Source organism: Cebus imitator, unplaced genomic scaffold, assembly GCF_001604975.1.
Source record: "Cebus imitator isolate Cc_AM_T3 unplaced genomic scaffold, Cebus_imitator-1.0 Scaffold285, whole genome shotgun sequence".
Taxonomy (NCBI): Eukaryota; Metazoa; Chordata; class Mammalia; order Primates; family Cebidae; genus Cebus; species Cebus imitator.
This window is the reverse complement of record NW_016107600.1, coordinates 2,124,661-2,144,492: the sequence shown is the minus strand read 5'-3', so window position 1 is coordinate 2,144,492 and position 19,832 is coordinate 2,124,661. Positions and strand designations below refer to the sequence as shown.

Genomic DNA, 19,832 nt, shown 5'->3' with positions numbered 1-19,832 from the left:
TGAATTAGGAAAACAAGACACAGATAGCATGCTAAAAAAAAAAAAAAAAAATTCCTTGAAGTAAGTGGCATAATGGAGAAAAAACAGAAAACAATAAAACTTTTTAAAAAGAACTCTGAACCAAGACATACCAGAAAGTAGACAGATCAGAAGTCTCCACCAACAGTTTTTCTACTGAGTCCAGCATTCGGGAGTGAAAGACAATGAGGTTCATCACCTTGGCTAAGTCAGCGTTCTCGTGCAGGTGCAGGGGGGCCTTAGCCACACTAGTGTATGCCTGCGGTTGGAGTTGGGAAAGGGTGGAGAAAAACAAGATGAATGAAAAGGGCCCCCAGCCTTGGAATTACAGTTTGGCCTGGGTATGTCTTGCCCAATCAGCAGTTTTCAAAATTGACTCACTCCACAAAGCAAATTTAGGAGATAAAAAACAGAAGGGATTGTTGGGGAGGAAGAGTCTGAGGATGGGAATCATTAACAGGAATAGATCATTACCTGTAGGCGGAACCAGTCCAGCCTCAATCCTGAGAATTCAAACTTCTCTCCATTATCAACTGCAAGACAACAGAAGCAAGCATGAAAGGAAACCATAAACAGCACATCAATATCCAACTGGTAGATCTTCTTCAAAGACATCTTGTCCTACTTCCTGACTCAAAGATCAATATTTCCAGATAAAAGATGTTCATCCTCACATACACCCTGCCCCCAAACCTCTCTCCAGTTACCTTGTTTGAGATTCAGAGAGGAGAGGGTACTGACGAATGAGGACATGATGATGGACTCCTCCTCTGGACACACAGACAAGTTCTGAAAGAGGAGCTGCAGTTACCATCAAATGGGCATAGTTTCGCTAGGACCATGAGGCTGAGTCAGCATATGAAGGTGGAAAGAATTGCTAAGTGCCAAAAACAGAGAGAAAAGGCCAAGCAAGAGATGGAGGAAACTTCCCGAGTTCCCTGCCATTCTAACACCCAGTTTCCCCTTATTTTTCTCTCCTACTTCTACGTGGTTTCAGTTAGTAGGAAAAATAAAAAGACTGCTGAGATTTTTAATCTTTTATTTTTCATTTAACAAATAAAAAGGGGCAGATTGGACTTTCTGACACCCAACTTACAGAGCATGACATTCAGCCAGAGGGGTTTCAACAGGAAAATCAGCAGGGATCACCCTGGAATTTCCAAAGTATAATCAATTAAACATCATACCTGAATGATGTCACTGAGCACAAGAGCATCAAATCTTGCCAAGTACTGAAGGTGGTATTGCTGTATCACTTTGATGTGTCTTCGGACCAGAGACCTAATCTCCTCCAACAAGAAAAGTAGCTCTGCAATGCTCCTATAAAGTTGAGGATGAGAACAGAGATGAATGAGACTAGAAATATCAATTGAGACAAACACAGTGAGAACAGGGCAGAAACTGAGACCTCCTGAGGTTATTTGATCCCTCCCTGTCCCCAGTCCATCTAAGGACAAGGTTCTTAGTCATGTCAAGTACTAACGAGTCAGCGTAGTCCTCAGGTGTCTTTGTCTTGGTGACATTCTCTGTGTGGCGAACCAGCCAGGTGACCTCATCACGAATGAAGGACAGGGCCATGAAAGCAAAAAGAGCCTACGGAGAGGACAGAGACTATTAGAATTTTCAACTTTAGAAATAGATCTCAAAGCGCAGAGAAAACTAGCATGATAATATACATATGGATGTCATTGTGTAGCCACCACAGTGTCCAGTAACAAACATTCAGACTCACCAAAAAACCTCAGCTATATGACACAGAATCAGACAGGTACACAGTTGACACCAGCTCACAATTAGTACCCTTCTCTCCCTATCAAATTAAGTTCTAGAAATATCTACTGGGTATTTATGTGGTTTAAAGAAAAAAAAAAAGTTCTGTCTCCAATTAGTTAACACTCAGATAGAGGAAAAGACAAGTATACAAGTAGCTATAACACAGGACATACTCTGTATAGTGCCAAAAAAAGAGATATAAGAAGTTTTGGGATACTCCAAGAAGATTCAAGGGAATCAGCATATATACATACAAATGGATCACAAAAGACTCAGAAAGGCAAAATCTCATGAATGCCATGTGGCTACCAGTCTCTTATCGCCGGCCATCATCCCCCTCCCAACTTTCTTCTTCTTGCCTTGGGACCCAGTAGTCCCGGTTCATCAGCCAACACACTCTCCAGCTCCTTCACTGCCATCCGCAGAAACTGCCGCCGTTGACAGTGAAACTGGCCACTAAGGAAGAAAAGGGGAGCATAACTATTACCTCTCCCACACTTAAAAACCCTCCACAGGCAGCGCAGAAGAAAGCTATATTTAGGAAGGGGCATCAGGCAGAAGGAAGGTTAAATGCTCAAGTTAGACTTAGTTTAAAAAGAAAAAAGGGCCGGGAGTGATGGCTCATGCCTGCAATCCCAGCACTTTGGGAGGCTGAGGTGGGCAGATCATCTGAGGTCCGGAGTTCGAGACCACCCTGGCCAACATAGCGAAACCCCGTCTCTAGTAAAAACAGAAAAATTAGCCGAGCATGGTGGCAGGTGCCTGTAATCCCAGCTACTCAGAAGGCTGAGGCATGAGAATCACTTGAACCTGGGAGGTGGAGGTTGCAGTGAGCCGAGATCACACCACAGTGCTCCAGCCTGGGCAACAGAGTGAGACTTGAAAGAAAGAAAGGAAAGAAAGAGAGAAAGAGAAAGAGAGAAAAGGATAAAGGGAGAGAGAGAGGAAGGAAGGGAGGGAGGGAAAAGAAAAGAAAAAAGAATTGATGGGACAGCAGCAAGTTGGGTTGAGGCAATAAAGCTGTACAGAAACTAAAGATAGCCTAGGTGAGAACAAAAGTGAGAAGAGATTCCTATTCCATCCGTTCTCAGAGAGTGTATTCGCCACCCTTTACCTGTTTGCGATTACATGTTCCTTGCTCTCCTTTATGTCTGCCACTCGCTTGCCATACCTGAGGATTGACACAAGCACAGTAGGGTTGACCATACTACCCATTAGGGCCCTAGCCTCACCTTCCCAGTCGCGAGTGTCCAGTCTTCAGCCTGATGGGAACATGGGCAGCGCTCACAGGCAGGGTCTTTTCAAACCCTGTTTCTCACCCTGGCCTATTAATAAAAGACTCGCAGCTTAGAGATCAGTCAACTCTACTCCTAATTTTACAGATACTGAAAATAATACCCAAGGAAGGGGAATGACTTGTCAAGGTCACATGGGGCTTTAATGGCAAAGCTGGGGCTAGACTTCTCTTCCTGTGCTCCTGCCTTGACTCCTTCAAATCAAGGAACTCTTCCAGGTTTGAGGGGATAAATGGAGCAGTGTCTAAATATAACACAGGCCCTGCTCTCAAGTAAAAGTAGTTACTCAGGCTCTACCTTAGCTCCCATTCCCACCAACTTCCTTTTAGAATTTCCCTTTGTTGGTTATCTTTTTGATACTTCATCTCTCCTTCTCCACTGGCTGAAACTCCTCTCCCAACAAACAAGTTCAAAACCTCCCTTATTCTACGAAGACCCTTGCTTGACCCTGACAATCACTGAACTTTGCTTATTTTCCCATACCACCAAAATTCTCCAAAGAGACACTTAAACTCTCTTTACTTCCTCACCTCTCGCTGACCTTTGAATCCCACAAAGCCTTCAGCACTAAGCAAACTGCTATCTCTAAGGTCAATGTGAACTTCTGAATCACCAAATTAGAAGGACTTTTCATTGCTTTTAATTTTCTGCAATATTTGACTCTCCTAACCACATCTCTTCTTTTCTCCTAGTGACCCAGGCTCAGAATCCCAGCATTATCTGCGACTCTTTCCTCTCCATGTTCCTTATATCTGTCTTCTCTTGTCCTGTGTCACTATTGCCACCACATTAATGGGGCTTCATCACCCCTCATTTCCCCTCTCCAAATCACTCCTTTATTGAACTAGCACAAAACGAAAGATGTTTGGAGTTGGAAAGTATCTTAATCAAGTCAGGATTCAACTCTACTGCAATCCTGTTGGATAATTAGTTCAATCTCTGCATAGTACAGTGGAAAGAGAAAAGATTCAGAGTCCAAAAACCTGAAATTGTGTCCTAATTTCACCTCTTATTAACTGAGTGACACTGAGATTGAGCCTCCATTTTCTCATTTATAAAAAAAGATATTCATTCTTATTCTTGAATTAGCATGAAGATAAATTAGATCATTTATGTCAAAGAACTCCCTGAACTATAAATCATACAAGTTAGTTGCAGTTCTTAGTGATGGAGAACAGAACAGCCTTAAACATCCCTTCCATTCCTCAGAAGCAGTAATCACAAGAAAGTTTCTCATACATATGCCCAAATCCACCTCCTGCAACTTCTAATTATTTATCTTAGGTTTACTCTTTCTTAACTCTGGCAATGTTGTTTGTTTGTTGGGGGATTGTTTTTGGTTTTGGTTTGGTTTTTGATTTTGGTTTTGGTTTTGGTTTTGAGACGGAGTCTTGCTCTGTCGCCCAGGTTGGAGTGCTGTGGCCTGATCTTGGCTCACTGCAACCTCTGCCTCCCAGTTCAAGTGATTCCCCAGCCTCAGCCTCCCAACTATCTGGGACTACAGGCACATGCTGCCACGCCCAGCTAATTTTTTTTGTATTTTAGTAGAGATAGGGTTTCACCATGTTGGCCAGGATGGTCTTGATCTCCTGACCTCATGATCCGCCAGCCTCAGCCTCCCAAAGTGCTGGGATTACAGGTATGAGCCACCATACCCAGCCAACTCTGGCAGTGTTTTTTAATGATGATACTCAGTTGCTGAGAGTGTGAGAAATCAGTATTCTCACTTGATACTGGGAGATAATACTCTTGATAATAACTGTTTAGACAGTAAACAGTTATTGGTTAGAGCTATTAAAATTTTAAAGGTACATACCTTTCAGCAATTTCACTTCTAAGAATTTATCCTATAGAAGTATTCACACATCAAGGCTGGGCACAGTGGATCACGCTTGTAATCCCAGCACTTTGGGAGGCCAAGGTGGGTGAATCACCCGAGGTCAGGAGTTCAAGACCAGCCTGGTCAACATGGTAAAACTGTCTCTACTTAAAACACAAAATATTAGCTGGGCATGGTGGCACATGCCTGTAATCCCAGCTACTTGGGAGGCTGAGGCAGGAGAATCACTTGAAGCCGGGAAGTGGAGTTTCCAGTGAACTGAGACTACACCATTGCACTCCAGTCTAGGCAACAAGAGCAAAACTCCATCTCAATTAAAAAAAAAAGAAAAGAAAAGAAATATTCACAGATTCACAAAAATATGTATCTAAGAACCTTCATTATAGCATTGTTTATATTGACTTTAAAAAATGGAAACAGTTTATCCATCAATAGAGGATCAGGTAAATAATTATGTTACAACCACATAATGTAATATTATTCAACTGTTAAAAATAATAATAAAGGCCGGGAGTGGTGGCTCACGCCTATAATCCCAACACTTTGGGAGGCAGAGGCAGGCAGATCACCTAAGGTCAGGAGTTCAAGACGAGCCTGACCAACATGGAGAAGCCCCATCTCTACTAAAAATACAAAATTAGCCAGGTGTGGTGGCACATGCCTGTAATCCCAGCTACTCAGGAGGCTGAGGTAGGAGAATCACTTGAACCTGGGAGGCGGAGGTTGCAGTGAGCCGAGATCGCGCCATTGCACTCCAGCCTGGGCAACAAGAGCAAAACTCCATCTCAAAAATAATAATAAGTCTCTATAGACAAATAGTCAAAGATATCCAAAACATAGTAAGTTTTTTTAAGCAAACCATAAAACATAATGTAGAGTGTGGATCCATTGCTTTTAAAAATTACTTTCATAAGGTTGAAAATACATGCCACCTTTATGTGTTTGTACACACACACACAGACACGCACATGCAGACACACATCTGGAGGATGCACAACAAACTATTCTGGAAGGTGATAGTATAGCTAACTTCCACTTTTCATTTTTTATATTTCTGGATGTTCTATTTGCAACCAGAAAAAAATGATATAGGTATTTTGACCCTTTCCTTAATCCCATTTCTCCTTCTCATTTTAGCTCTCGCTACTCTTCCCTTTATAGTCAAACTTTAAAAGAGTTGTTTATTAAATTCCATATCTCTCATCTGCTCTTCAACTCCTTGCAACTCAGCTTTCAACTTCACCACTCAAGTTGTTCACAAGAAGGGCACTAAAACCAACTTTATAGCCAAATCCAATGAACATTTTTTCAATTCTTATTTTATTTGATCTCTCAACATCATCTAACATAGGTCACTGGTCCTTCCTTATAGGAATTGCTTTCTTTGTTGGCTTCTTTTCCCTTTTCTTTTCCGTATCTCCCACTGATTACTCTGGCCCTTAAATATCAAGGTACACAGAGCTTTATCCCATCCTGTTCTCACTCCACATTTGCTCCTGAGTAATCTCAACTACTCTCCTGGCTTTTATTATCAATTCACCAATCTTTATCTGACTCCAGACATCACTTCCAAGTTCCAGAACCATAAAGTGGAAGGCCTAACACATCTATCTTCAGTGGCCCACAGATGTTTCAAAGTTGAACTGTTTAAAACTAAATACACAATCTTTCCCCCACAAACTTGCTTTTAACACATGTTCTCTTATCTTAAGGAATGCCAGATATCCATGCCAGAAACCTCGATATCATCCTCAATTCCTCCTCATTTACTTAATTAATCTCTCCCTCTAGTTTTGCCCATCTAATTTCTTTTCTTTCATGCAGATAGAATGATCTTTTCTAAAATGTAAATATGATCATGTCACTCCCCTGTCTGAAATCACTCAACAGTTCCCCATCCTCTTTGGGATGGATTCGAACTCACGGCAAAGCATACAACATCCCAATTTACCTCTCCAAATTCATATCTCAACATCTTCATTTTTATAACCCAGCTGCCCATGCATTGAACTACATGAACTTCTCAGAACTTGCCATGCTCTTCATTACCTCAAAAGTCTTGATAGTTACTCTGCCTAGAATATCTTTCTTTGCCTCAATCAACTCCCCTACCTTTCTACCCAATGCCCAGGCACATACACACACACACAATTACTCAAACACACACACACACACACACACACACACACACACACAATTTAGTCTTCAGATCTACCTGTCTCCAGGTTTCTCCAGATTCTGCAAGGCCAGTTTAAGTGTCCTAAATGTGTCCACAGTATTTTGTGTTTACACATATAATCTCTTACTCTATCAAATAATTTGTCTATTTCCCCCCAATTTATAAATTCCTTGAGAGCAGAAACTGTCTTTTTTTTCTTCAACAAGCACATAGCACTTACAATGCACCAGGAACTTTTCTACCTGCTTTACAAATAACCCTTTCATTCTTCACAACAACCCTGTGAGGTAGGTGATACGGAGGTACTACCTACCATTATCCACATTTTAGAGATAAGGAAATTGAGGCAATGGCATGGAAAATTTGAGCAACTTGCCCAAGGCCACTCAACTAGTACGTAGACCCAAGCAGTCTTGTTTCCGAGTCTATGCTCTTAACCTCCATGTTATCTTATTCATTATTGTATCCCTAAAACCCAGTGAAGCACTTAGCTAATAGTAGGTATTCAATCTCTACCTCTTCAATAGTTAGAATGAATTTTAGCCACCTGTGTCTGGGAACATTCATGGAGAATGAAAAAGGATGTTGGGAGGGGCTAAAAAATATTCAAGGAAGATCAGTTTGGCTCTCATGTTCCTCACCCTTTCAAACTGCTAAATAGGTCCTCTGTGACTTTGTGCACCTGCAGCACATCCTCGCGGATGAGGGTGATGTACAGGGAGCCCTGCAGACATAGCTTCCACAGCTTCTGGCACTGGGTATTGGAGTTGAGGCACCCATGACAAAGAAGAAACCCAACTGTAGGTGGGAAAACAGTGCAGAGGAACACTTTTAGGACTTGTTCTTCATATCACATGCTGCTTCATCCATTCCCACCTAATCCCGCTAAACTTACTGATAATCCAGCGCTCCATTACTTCCACAGACAGATACTCACAGGCCATCTGTGAGAAGAGAAGCAAAGATGATCACTTATTTAACTTAGCTAAAGGAGAAAGGACAAGCTAGAATCTGAGTATCAAAACTAACTTTTGGCCACGGTGGTGGCTAATGCTTTTAATCCCAACACTTTGGGAGGCAGAGGCAGGAGGATAGCTTGAGGCCAGGAGTTCGAGACCAGCCTGGGCAACACAGTGTGATCTTGTCTCTACAAAAAATTTAAAAATTAGCTAGACATGGTGGTGTGTACCTGTAGTCCTAGCTACTCAGGAGGTGGAGATAGGAGGATCTCTTGAGCCCAGGAGGTGAAGGCTGCAGTGAGCTGTGATTGTACCACTGCACTTCAGCCTAAGCAACAGAGCAAAACCTTGTCTCTAAAATTTTTTTTAACTAATTTTTATTTTACCAGACTAGATAGGGCACGTTGATAAACCAACAGCAGGGAAACCTGCCACTAATGGAGGTGATGAGGCACTGGAAGTGGAGTGAGGAAAAGACAATACTGTTGAGAAAAAAAGAGGAACTTGGGCTGGAAGTCAGAACAAGCAAAGGTTTAACTTAACTTCTCTTCAACAGTTCAAATATTTTTAATAACAATAAAATGAGGAGAGCAAGACATAAAACCTTCTCATCATTTCTCCCTATGATGATTAATCTTTTGGATTCTTTTACCGGTTAAAGTATAAATCACTCGTTTGGCACTTGTCACTAATCATGTACTATCAGTTATATTTTTATGACTACATGGCATATGTTCCCTACCAGACTATAAGTTCTTTGAGGGAAGGAATTTGAACTCATATTCACTGAACAAAAACATTTATTAATTAATTGATTCCTGACCAGCCACAGTGGCTCACACCTGTAATCCCAGCACTTTGGGAGGCTGAGGCAAGAGGATCACTTGAGCCCAGGAGTTCAAGACCAGCCTGGGCAACATAGTGATACCTGGTCTCTATAAAAAAATAAATAAATAGGCCAGGCATGGTGGTTCACGCCTGTAATCCCAGCACTTTGGGAAGCCAAGGCAGGCAGATCCCTTGAGGTTGGGAGTTCAAGACCAGCCTGCCCAACATGGTGAAACCCCCATCTCTACTAAAGATTAAAAAAAAAATTACTCAGGCATGGTGGCTCATGCCTATAGTCCTAATTTCTTGTGAAGCTGAGGCAGGAGAATTGCTTGAACCACGATGGGGAGATTGCAGTGAGCCAAGATTGCACTCCAGCCTAGGTAACAGAATGAGACTCAGTCTCAAAAATAAAAACAAAAATAAACAAAATTAACCAAGCATGGTGACACACGCCTGTAATCTTAGCTACTCAGTAGACTGAGGTGGGAAGATCACTTGAGCCCAGGAGGTAGAGGCTGCAATAAGCAGTGATCATGCCAGTATACTCCAGCCTGGGTGACAGAGTAAGACACTGTCTCAAAAAACTAAAAATAGGTCAATTGATTCCTAAAATCAAGTTGCTGCTAGGCTTAATAGTTGCTTCATGACTCTGTTTCATTCATTCATTCAGTGAATATTTACTAAATTCCTTCTATGCGTGCACTAGCTGCTTATAGATCACTTTTGTTAAACCACTAACCCTGATCCAAACAAAAGCCCCAAACCAACCATGATTTTTTAGCTACAAGAAGTGATCAATTTAGAGGCATATCCTAGAAGAAGACTAAAGCATTCTTTAGTCCTGATATTTCCTGAAAGAAGCACCTTCTACAGAGACGATGGCCTTGGCAAAAAGAATGCTTCCACTAACAAAAGGAAAAGGGCACTCACTGTATCTGAATTAGCAGGGTTAATCATGGCTGGGGGCGTGCTGATGAGGCTTAGAAGTTGGGCACTGCGCCACTGCTCAGCCCCCTGGTTCCTTCGGACAAAGAGGAAGTGCAAAGAGAGGAGAGCTCCACTCACAGCCTGCGGGGAAAAGCAAATGAAACCTTAGCGGCAACGATGAGGACAGTATACTTCCACCTGAGGAATTCTCCACTCTCAGGGAACTTGCCTTTGTGTGAGGCCCAAACTCTTCTGTCAGCTTCTTCAGAGGGTGGTCATATTCCAAGACCATCTGACCCAGACGGGCAAAACTGGGGTCACTAGAAGAAAGCAGAGGAGAGGGTTTCCAGCCCTCCCTTACCCATGACATGAACTCTTACATTTGCATATATTATAAAGATATGTGCATAGGCTGGCACTCTCCACCACCTCCAGAGGTATACATACTAAACTGTAAATTACATATAAAGATACCCCATTCCAGGCTCAGGTGTACTAAGCTATGGCTACATAGAACCATTCCATTTTAGGCAGGTCCATGAAATTTTCTTTCTTAGAAGCACCAAAAATAGGGTTGGACATATGATAGGTGCTCTATAAATCTGTGTTAATTTGAAATTAAGTAACATGCCTAGATCCAAATTAGTATACAACCCAAAAGGGTACATAAATATTCAAAGCTAATGGGTAAGGCATGTGTCTAGGTATCCATGTAGGCACGTGGGAATACCCACCATGCATAGAACAATGTGCCACACAACCCACTCTGATCCCTTTAGCCTTCATTTTTCAGCCCTGAAATACTTACATTTGCACGAATGGAGGGGGACAGAACCGCAGACAATTCAAAATCCATTTATATTCGTCTTCAAATGTGTTACCATGCATTAGTTACTTCTAATGGATTTACCTTACTAATATGATTCCTACCAACACTAAAAAGAATTTTCTTTGCCTTTTGCAATAACCCCAAAATCAGATAGAAGCCAGTCCAGGATTAAAAACTGATCAGAGATTACGCAAATTGGATAATCCACTAGCAGGTATTCAAGAGTTAACTACAGCTCCCTCTCAGTACAGGCAGGGAGATTGGTTCCAAGACTCCCGCATATGCCAATATCCCGTGCATACTGAAGTCCCACAGACAGTCCTGAGGAACCCACACCATTTGAAGAGTCAGCCCTCTGTATAGGTGGATTTCACATCCCCCAAACACTACATTTTCAATCCATGTTTGGTTGAAAAAAATCCATGTATAAGGTAGACCCGCACAGTTCACACCCGTGTTGTTTCAGAGTCAACTGAATATGTAAAAGTGTACCTTATTTTACCTGGGTCAGTGTAGATTATAGGTTCTCATATAAGAAATCATGGCATCAATTTCCCTTGTATGAGGGACTCTCTGTATCATAGCATCATGTATGAGACTCTTCATATAATACTATTCCTTTAACTCACCCATGCCCATGCATCATCTCATGGGCACAATTGTACATGCCAATGAGTATCCGTCGATCCTCAATCCGTGACAGAAGTAAAATGACTGAGGTGTAAGTCACAATCAAGTCCAGGTAACTCCGAGTGAAATCAAAGTTGAGATTCTATAAGGAAAATACATAGGAATCCAAGGACAGCAAGGCCAGTTAACCTGGATATCCTTATTTCCCCAACCACTTGAGACAGTGCTCAATAGATTGAGTGAATCTATTTAGAAGTAGAAACTGACAGGATTGAAAAGAAGAACAAGAAAATTGGAACAAAAGTCAGGGGCTAAAAGTGAGCTCAAGATACAAAGCGGCCAGGAAATAAGGTAACATTTAGGAGATGGAAAAGGTGAAGAAGATTTTTATGTAATTTTTAATTAATTAAATCACATTGGTGATCTGCTTAACATGTAAATACATTTTCACTTCAGCACTTTTTACAAAACAATTATAGTCCTGAGAAGTAATAAATGAAATAGCCATTCTTCCAGTCCCTTCCCACCCCATCCTGTGACTAGACCTAGACCTTACAACCTAGATCTGGCCTTTTCTTTGACTCTACCATAGAAGAGAATTGCAAAGGATCTTACGATATCGAAATGGCATTGGCAGGCATCAATGGTGTTGAGAAGTTCATATACGTGATCCTGGAGGTAGAAGTGAAGACAAAAATGAATAAAGAACAAAGAGGGGGTGATATACTACCAGAACTTCTAGGAAGGGACCTCTCCCTTAGAGGTCTTAGAAAGCCAAGTAACAGAAGAAAGTCACTGTCAAAAGAGGGAGGAAGTTCCTCCTTAGTAAGCCACCAGTGGGCCCCTATCAGCTACACTGCCAAATGCCTATATTTCCATAGACACAAGTCTCTATTATATTATACACACTCTTCCTGATGTTATCATCCCTGTGTCCCATTCCTCTAAATTAAAAAAGGTTGTAGGCCAGGCGCGGTGCCTCACGTCTATAATCCTAGCACTGTGGGAGGCCGAGATGCGTGGATTGCCTGAGCTCGGGAGTTCAAGACCAGCCTGGGCAACATGGTGAAATCCCGTCTCTACTAAAACACAAAAAAAATTAGCTGGGTGTGGTGGTACTTGCCTGTAATCCCAGCTACTCGGGAGGCTGACGCAGGAGAATTGCTAGAACTCGGGAGACGGAGGTCGCAGTGAGCTGAGATTGCACAACTGCACTCCAGCTTGGGTGACAGAGTGAGACTCCATAAAATAATAAATAATTTTTTAAAAGCGTGTAAAATGTAGATCACCTAATAGGTAGCTTCAAATAGTTCATTAAAAAATAGAGAGAAATGGCTGGGCACAGTGGCTCACACCTGTAATCCCAGCACTTTGGGAGGCCAAGGTGGGCAAATCACGAGGTCAAGAGATTGAGACCATCCTAGCCAACATGGTGAAACCCTGTCTCTACTAAAAAACAAAAATTAGCTGGGCTTAGTGGTGTGCATCTGTAGTCCCAGCTACTTGGGAGGTTGAGGCAGGAGAATAGCTTGAACCCAGGAGGCGGAGGTTGCAGTGAGTCAAGATCACACTATTGCACTCCATCCTGGGTGACAGAGTGATACTCTGTCTCAAAAAAAAATAGAGAAGGATAAGAAAATGTGGCAAAATACCAACAATTAGGAGATCCAGTAGTAAAACAATATTCATTGTGCTATTCTAGAAATTTTACAGGTTTGTAATAAAATATTGTGAAAAAAATACTTGAAATGTTAAAAACTCAAATAATGCAAACATATATCACTTATACAGGTTGCGCTTTCCTAACCTGAAAATAAGGAATATTCAACCTGTACAGAGAACTCCTAAATCTCAACACACACACAAAATCCAATTCAAAAACAGTCAAAGAATGAAACAGACATTTCTCCAAAGAAGATATATAAATGGCCAATAAACCCAGGAAAAATGCTCATCATCACTAATCATTAGCAAAACTGCAAATTAAAACTTAAATGAGATAACACCTCATATCCATTAGGATGGCTACTCTCAAAAACAAAATAACAATTGCTGGCAAGGATGTGGAGGAATTAGAGCCCTTATGTCCTGTTGGTTAGAATGTAAAACAGTACAGCCGCTGTGGAAAACAGCACAGCAGTTCCTCAAAAAGTTAAAAATAGGCCTGGCACAGTCTGGCACTTTGGGAGGCCGAGGTGGGTGGACAGCTTGAGCCCAGGAGTTTGAGACCACCCTGGCCAACATGGTGATACCCCAACTCTATAAAAAATACAAAAAATTAGCCAGATGTGGCGGCATGTACCTGTAGCCCCAGCTACTCAAGATGCTGAGATGGGAGGATCACCTGAGGCCAGGAGGTTGAGGCAGCAGTGAGCCGTGATTGCACCACTACACTCCAGCCTGGACAATAAAGTAAGACCCTGTCTCAAAAATAAAAAGTTAATAATAGAATTATCATATTCCAGCATTTCCAATTCTGTGTGTAAAACCAAAAGAATTGAAAGTAGGGGTCTGAAGATATATTTGTATACCCATGTTTATAGCAGCATCATTTACAATAGCTAAAACTTGGAAGCAACCAAAGTGTCCATCAACATATGATCAGGTAAGCAAAATGTAGTATATTCATGTAGTGTAATATCATTCAGCTTAAAAAGGAAATTCTACAACATGCTACAACAGGTATGAACCTTAAGGACATTATGCTGATAAAACAAGCCACAAAAAGGCAAATGCTTTATGATTCTACTTACATAAGGTACTTAGAATAGTCAAAACCACAGAAACAAAGTAGAATTGTGGTGGCAAGGGGCTGGAGAGAAAGGGAAATGGGGAATTAAGGTATAAAGGGTAGAGAGTTTCAGATGGTTGCACAACATTATGAATATACTTAATACCACTGGACTGTACACTTAAAAATAGTTAAGATGATAAATTTTATGTTATGTGTATTTTACCACAATATTTAAAATAGAAAAAACAAGCATAGCTTAGTAAATTGAAGCTAGTCATAATCAATCCCTTTTTAACAGTTTAATGTAAAATATTCCAGATCTTTCCTAGGTATTTACTAAATATATATATATGTTAAAATAGAACTGAGATGTATCGTATACTATTTTGAAATTTGCTTTCATTTAACAATACAACTTAAATATCTTTCCAGAGCAGTATATCTCTCTCATTATTTCAAGAACTTATATTGAGCAAATAAATTAACATCTAAAGAACAAATAGCCTCTGAAAGACCTTGCCTACATTGGAAAGGGGTCGAGAGAGCTCACCCGAAATTCCATGACATCCACAAATGACTGGTAGTAATTGGTGAGGAATCTAATTATCTCGGCTTTTTCACGATGTACTGGTCCTAAATGTTGCTGAGAGAAACACAAAACAAAACAATATAAGACAAAAAAACAAAAAACAAAGACAAAATAAGAAGACAGTTGATCCAAGTAACTCAAGAAGAACAGTGGTTGTACCTAAAACATTCTTAAAGAGGGTTGTGGCCAGGTGTGGTGGCTCACAACTGCAATCCCAGCACTTTGGGAGGCCAAAGCGGGCAGATCACCTGAGGTCAGGAGTTTGAGAACAGCCTGGCCAACATGGTGAAACCCCATCTCTACTAAAAATACAAAAATTAGCTAGGTATGGTGGCGGCCGCCTGTAGTCCCAGCTACTCAGGAGGCTTAGGCAGAAGAATCACTTGAACTTGGGATAGTGGAGGTTGCAGTGAGCCAAGATTGCACTACTGCACTCCAGCCTGGGTAACAGAGCAAGACTCTGTCTCAAAAAAAAAAAAAAGAAAGAAAGAGGGTTGAAATATACTGACAGAGGAAGTTAGAAACTCTCCAATGCTCTGAAGGTGTTTAAACAAAGGAGATTATCTAGGTAGAATGGTTGCATGTGATCATGACTAGATATAGGGAGCTAAATGAGAGGAAATTTTAAGAACCCTTTTAGATGAATAGATAATACTATTTATATCAAAATTGAAAGAAACAGAATGCAAAGATGCTACAAATATGGGTGAAAACTCCAGGGTTAACATTTAATAAAGGAAAAGTAGAGATACCCCATTAGATGCATAAATCTAAGACAAACAGCAAGGAAACAATGAGTGGGAAACAGAGACAACAATAAAATACATGCGTCCTGCTGGGTTGACAGCGCTGTCTTGTACAAAAACAATGTTTTCTCTTGAATCTTGCAATGGAAACGGGGAGATGCTTCACTCCAGCTTACCCTGGAAGAATCCCATCTTATCTCAGAATTCTCAATACTTAAAGCTCTACAACAACCTGAAGCCCTGTGGTTGAAACTTGGAAAACTACATTAAAAAGGCTACTCCTTCCCCTGCCAAGTTTGAAGAGCGGCATCAAAAGAGGAGAATCTCAGCCACTCAAGCAGAGAGTTACATCAAAGAAAGGAGAGAAGGACCAAGTTCTCACCGTACTGTTTCGGACATCTATGTTGGGAAATTTCTTGTTGATATACTTGACAGATGATTCCATGGACTTTTCCAGTAAGAAAGGTGGCTTGGATTTGGGGTCTGAACAAGTCTGCAGAGAGAAACCACACTATAATGCAATCCTTTCTCCTCCTGAGAAACATACCTCTTCTTGCAACATTCATTCTCATAATCTGTCTTAGGAAAAGGCAATCTGGGAATAAATTTAAAAAGCATGAGAGTAGGTCAAGAAAAAATTCCAAGACATTAAGCCAAGTATCTTAGAACTAAATAACAACCTGGGCATTTTGTCTTGATGGGTAGAGCTTAATGCCTGCTTGACCTCAGCACAAAGAGGAAGCTGTTTCCCCGCCCCTCAACTGAAGCCGGAAGGAATGAGAAAAGCAGCTGCTCAGGAGCAAGATACAGTGCAAGATTCAGTGTCACAGCTTTGTTTACTATGTAAGTGTCTTATCCCAAAGGGCATTTACATGATTCATTGCAACAGAGAAACCATGTTCCTGGTGATTTGTTTTATTACAAAAGCTCCCTCCATAAAGTCCCCTATTTTCTCTGCCAGGAACTCCCATAAAAACCCCGTCTTTATCTCTTTACTTCCTATGGTTTGCCCAGACCCTATCCCACTTCTTGTAAGCAGCCTCTTTCAATTCCTCGATTCCTATTCTGAAAATAAAAAAAAAAAAAAACACTCATACACACACACACACACACACACACACACACACAACCACCACAGCATGAACCACCCCAGGAGTACCTCAGAAAGCACCGACCCTTTTTAATCTAAATATCTAATTATCTAAATGTTTTTCCTTTTAGGGAAGTACTGCCGTAGACAATTTTTGCCACACTAGGTGCGGTAGCTCACACCTGTAATCCCAGCACTTTGAGAGGCTCAGGTTGGCGGATCATCTGAGGTCAGGAGTTGGAGACCAGCCTGACCAACATGGAGAAACCTCATCTCTACTAATAACGCAAAAATTAGCTGGGTGTGGTGGTACAAGCCTGTAATCCCAGCTACTCAGGAGGCTAAGGCAGGAGAATCGCTTGAACCCAGGAGACGGAGGGTGTGGTGAGCCAAGATCATGCCACTGCACTCCAGCCTAGACAACAAGAGCAAAACTTCATCTCAAAAAAAAAAAAAAAGAAAAAGAAAAAGAAAGAAAAGGTTTTGCCAGAGACCCAGCTTGAGGTCTCTTCAGAGTGTAGAGGATCCACAAAAAATAATAAAACTCGGAATGTTAGGCCCCAGACCTTTATCCAACAGTTGTTTCCCCACCCTCACCCCTACCCCCATCCCCAGAAAAAAGCAGATGCCCTCACTGGAGTGAGACTCATACGTAGAAAGGGGAAGCCTTGAAAAGAAGCCTCTGCTTCTGCCTTCCTGAACCGGCTGGCCTATATAATCTGAGTGACTATGTAGATTATAGTCAGTGGAAAAGCAGTGGAAAAAAGCGGGGAGTCTAACTGCTGCACCTGCCGCCTCAGGGTTCCCTGCCCTATTGTTGCTGGAATAATCAGTTCTGGTTTCATCGCTCATGCTTACCTTCTTGATGTTATACATGCGGATGAGAACCCCCTGACCTCGATCATTCAGAATAGTGAGCTTCTCTGCCAATTTATGCTGGTAAGCAGATGTCAAAGACATGATGGCCACAGAGAGAGAGGAGCACCAGATGGCAATGCCAATCTCCCCAGACTCTTTCAGCTTGGGTGGTGACACCCTCTGGGCGGAGGGACCCAGCCTGGTTGGTGCGCTGGTCTTCTGTTGCCTCTGCAATTGGCTAATGGGTGAAATCAGTCATGATGGCTCACAGGCCCTTAGAGCCTTCTTGTGCTTCCTCTTGCACATTCAGCAGGGTAGACTTCCTCTTTCTGGCTGTACAGCACTTTTGGTTAGGCTATGAAGTGGGTGGAGCTGAAGGGAAGGACAGGCTTTCAAGGCTCTTCACAGACTGGCACCAACTTTTGGGTCTTACTCCCCCGTAAGTGTCCTAGACAAAGCTCTACGCTAGGCTGGGCATGGTGGCTCACACCTGTAATCCCAGCACTTTGGGAGGCCAAGGTGGAAGGATCCCTTGAGCTCAGGAGTTCCAGACTAGCCTGGACAACATAGCAAGACCCCATCTCTATAAAAAATAAAAATAAAAGGCAGGGTGTGGTATCTCATGCCTGTAATCCCAGCACTTTGGGAGGCTGAGGCGCGGATAACCTGAGGTCAGGAGTTCAAGACCAACCTGACCAACAGGGAGAAACCCCATCTCTACTAAAAATACAAAATTAGCCAGATGTGGTGGCACATGCCTGTAATCCCAGCTACTCGGGAGAATGAGGCAGGAGAGTCACTTGAACCTGGGAGACAGAGGTTGCAGCAAGCTGAGATTGCACCATTGTACTCCAGCATGGGCAACAAGAGAGAAACTCTGTTTCAAATAAAAAACAAACAAACAAAGCTCTATGCTAGACAAACAAGTATCTACCACCCCACCCTGTACACCTCTATATTGCCCTTTTTTATGTCCAAGAATGCCTATGAACCTTAGGCCTCATCATCTTTTAGTACACAGATCGAATCCATCTCCTCCTAAAGACCCCATTCAATGTCAAATATTATATTGCATTATATTTTATATTGTCAAAGACATTTTATATATATATATATATATATATATATATGGAGAGAGAGAGAGAGAGAGAGATGGAGTCTCACTCTGTCGCCCAGGCAGGAGTGGCATGGTCTCGGCTCACTGTAACCTCCATCTCCCGGGTTCAAGTGATTCTCCTGCCTCAGCCTCCTGAGTAGCTGGGATTACAGGCACCTGCCACCATGCCCAGCTAATTTTTGTATTTTTAGTACAGATGGGGTTTCACCATGTTGGCCAGCTGCCTTGTTAAATTTTTATAGTGGATGCTGTATATCCCCCATCTACAGCATAAGCTCCTTAATGACAGGAATTGTATCTAATACTTCTTTATATTCCTCACAATGCTCTACCACAGTGCATTGTACTTGTACAGTACATAGTAATTCTCAAAGTAATTTTCAAAATGTGACACAGCAGCATCAGCATCACCTGGAAACTTGTTAGAGATGCAGAGTCTTAGGACCCGCCCCAGACCACTGAATCCAAAATTCTGGGGTGGGTCCAGGCACTGTGTGGTTTAACAAACCCTCCAGGTGATTCCAATGCACACTCAAGTTTGAGAACCTGTGCTCTAGTACTATGGTATTTATGGGTGCTTGAGAAACAGATCAATCCCTGTCCTCAGATTCAGGACTGGTAGGCAAGCGAGTTTGTTGTGGGGCCTAGAAGTCTGTACTTACATAAGCACTGTTGTAGGAGGTTTTGTTACAAATATTCCATGTTGAAAAACACTGATCTAGAACACCACCTCTTGGACACAGTAGTCGCTCAGTAAATATGCTGGTTTATTTGTTGAATTATTAAGAATATGAAGAAGAACCAAATTAATCAAGATTAAAAAGAGGAAATTAGTAATCACCCTTAAATCTTAGAGACTTAAATGAATTTTAGCATTAAAATATTCTTGCCATTCCAACGAGGCCTTAACCCTCTAACTCAAGAAAATTTTCAACTCTATTTCAACTTTCTTTCAGGACACAAAGCAAAAGGTTCTAGGAAAAATTCTAAATCAAAGCGTTCTCCTCAATTCCACCACCTTGCCATTCCTTTTCTCGGGTTTGCAATCACTCCTATTTTCCACATCCAGGGTTCCCATTGTCCCAATAAATCCGAGAGAGTGGGAGAAGAGAGACAAGGCTGATCCGCATTATTACTTAACAGGTTGGGGCCAGGTGAAGTAGTTCGTGCTTATAATCCTAGCACTTTGGGAGACACAGGTAGAAGGACTGCTTGAAGCCAGGAGTTCAAGACCAGCCTGGACAACATAGTGAGATCCTCCCCTACCCCTCTACAGATAAAATAAAATAAATTAGCCTAGGGTGGTGGTACAAGGCTGTAGTTTCAGCTCCTCAGGAGGCTGAGGTGGGAGGGTCGCTTGAGCCCAAGAACTCAACACTGCACTCCAGCCTGGTTGATAGAGCAAGACTCTGGCTCT

At 41.9% G+C, this 19,832-nt stretch overlaps 1 protein-coding gene across 2 annotated transcripts in view; it reads right to left on the bottom strand.

The window, feature by feature from the left end:
• Positions 1 to 17,590, bottom strand: part of NCKAP1L (NCK associated protein 1 like) — a 43,329-nt gene extending 25,739 nt beyond the window's left edge. The window contains exons 1-16 of one of the 2 annotated variants that reach the window (XM_017501889.2): positions 17,299 to 17,590; positions 15,733 to 15,945; positions 14,566 to 14,658; positions 11,897 to 11,953; positions 11,281 to 11,423; positions 10,052 to 10,142; positions 9,826 to 9,963; positions 8,001 to 8,049; positions 7,747 to 7,903; positions 2,906 to 2,962; positions 2,151 to 2,247; positions 1,502 to 1,611; positions 1,206 to 1,338; positions 726 to 807; positions 493 to 551; positions 132 to 277 (exon numbers count right to left, since the gene is read on the bottom strand). In XM_017501889.2, coding sequence (XP_017357378.1) covers positions 132 to 277; positions 493 to 551; positions 726 to 807; positions 1,206 to 1,338; positions 1,502 to 1,611; positions 2,151 to 2,247; positions 2,906 to 2,962; positions 7,747 to 7,903; positions 8,001 to 8,049; positions 9,826 to 9,963; positions 10,052 to 10,142; positions 11,281 to 11,423; positions 11,897 to 11,953; positions 14,566 to 14,658; positions 15,733 to 15,795 — 1,475 coding nt within the window. In that variant the 5' untranslated portion in view covers positions 15,796 to 15,945; positions 17,299 to 17,590. The remainder of the gene's footprint in view (positions 1 to 131; positions 278 to 492; positions 552 to 725; positions 808 to 1,205; positions 1,339 to 1,501; positions 1,612 to 2,150; positions 2,248 to 2,905; positions 2,963 to 7,746; positions 7,904 to 8,000; positions 8,050 to 9,825; positions 9,964 to 10,051; positions 10,143 to 11,280; positions 11,424 to 11,896; positions 11,954 to 14,565; positions 14,659 to 15,732; positions 15,946 to 17,298) is intronic. The other variant, XM_017501888.2, reaches the window with a different exon arrangement.
• Between the last annotated feature and the right edge of the window lie 2,242 nt (positions 17,591 to 19,832).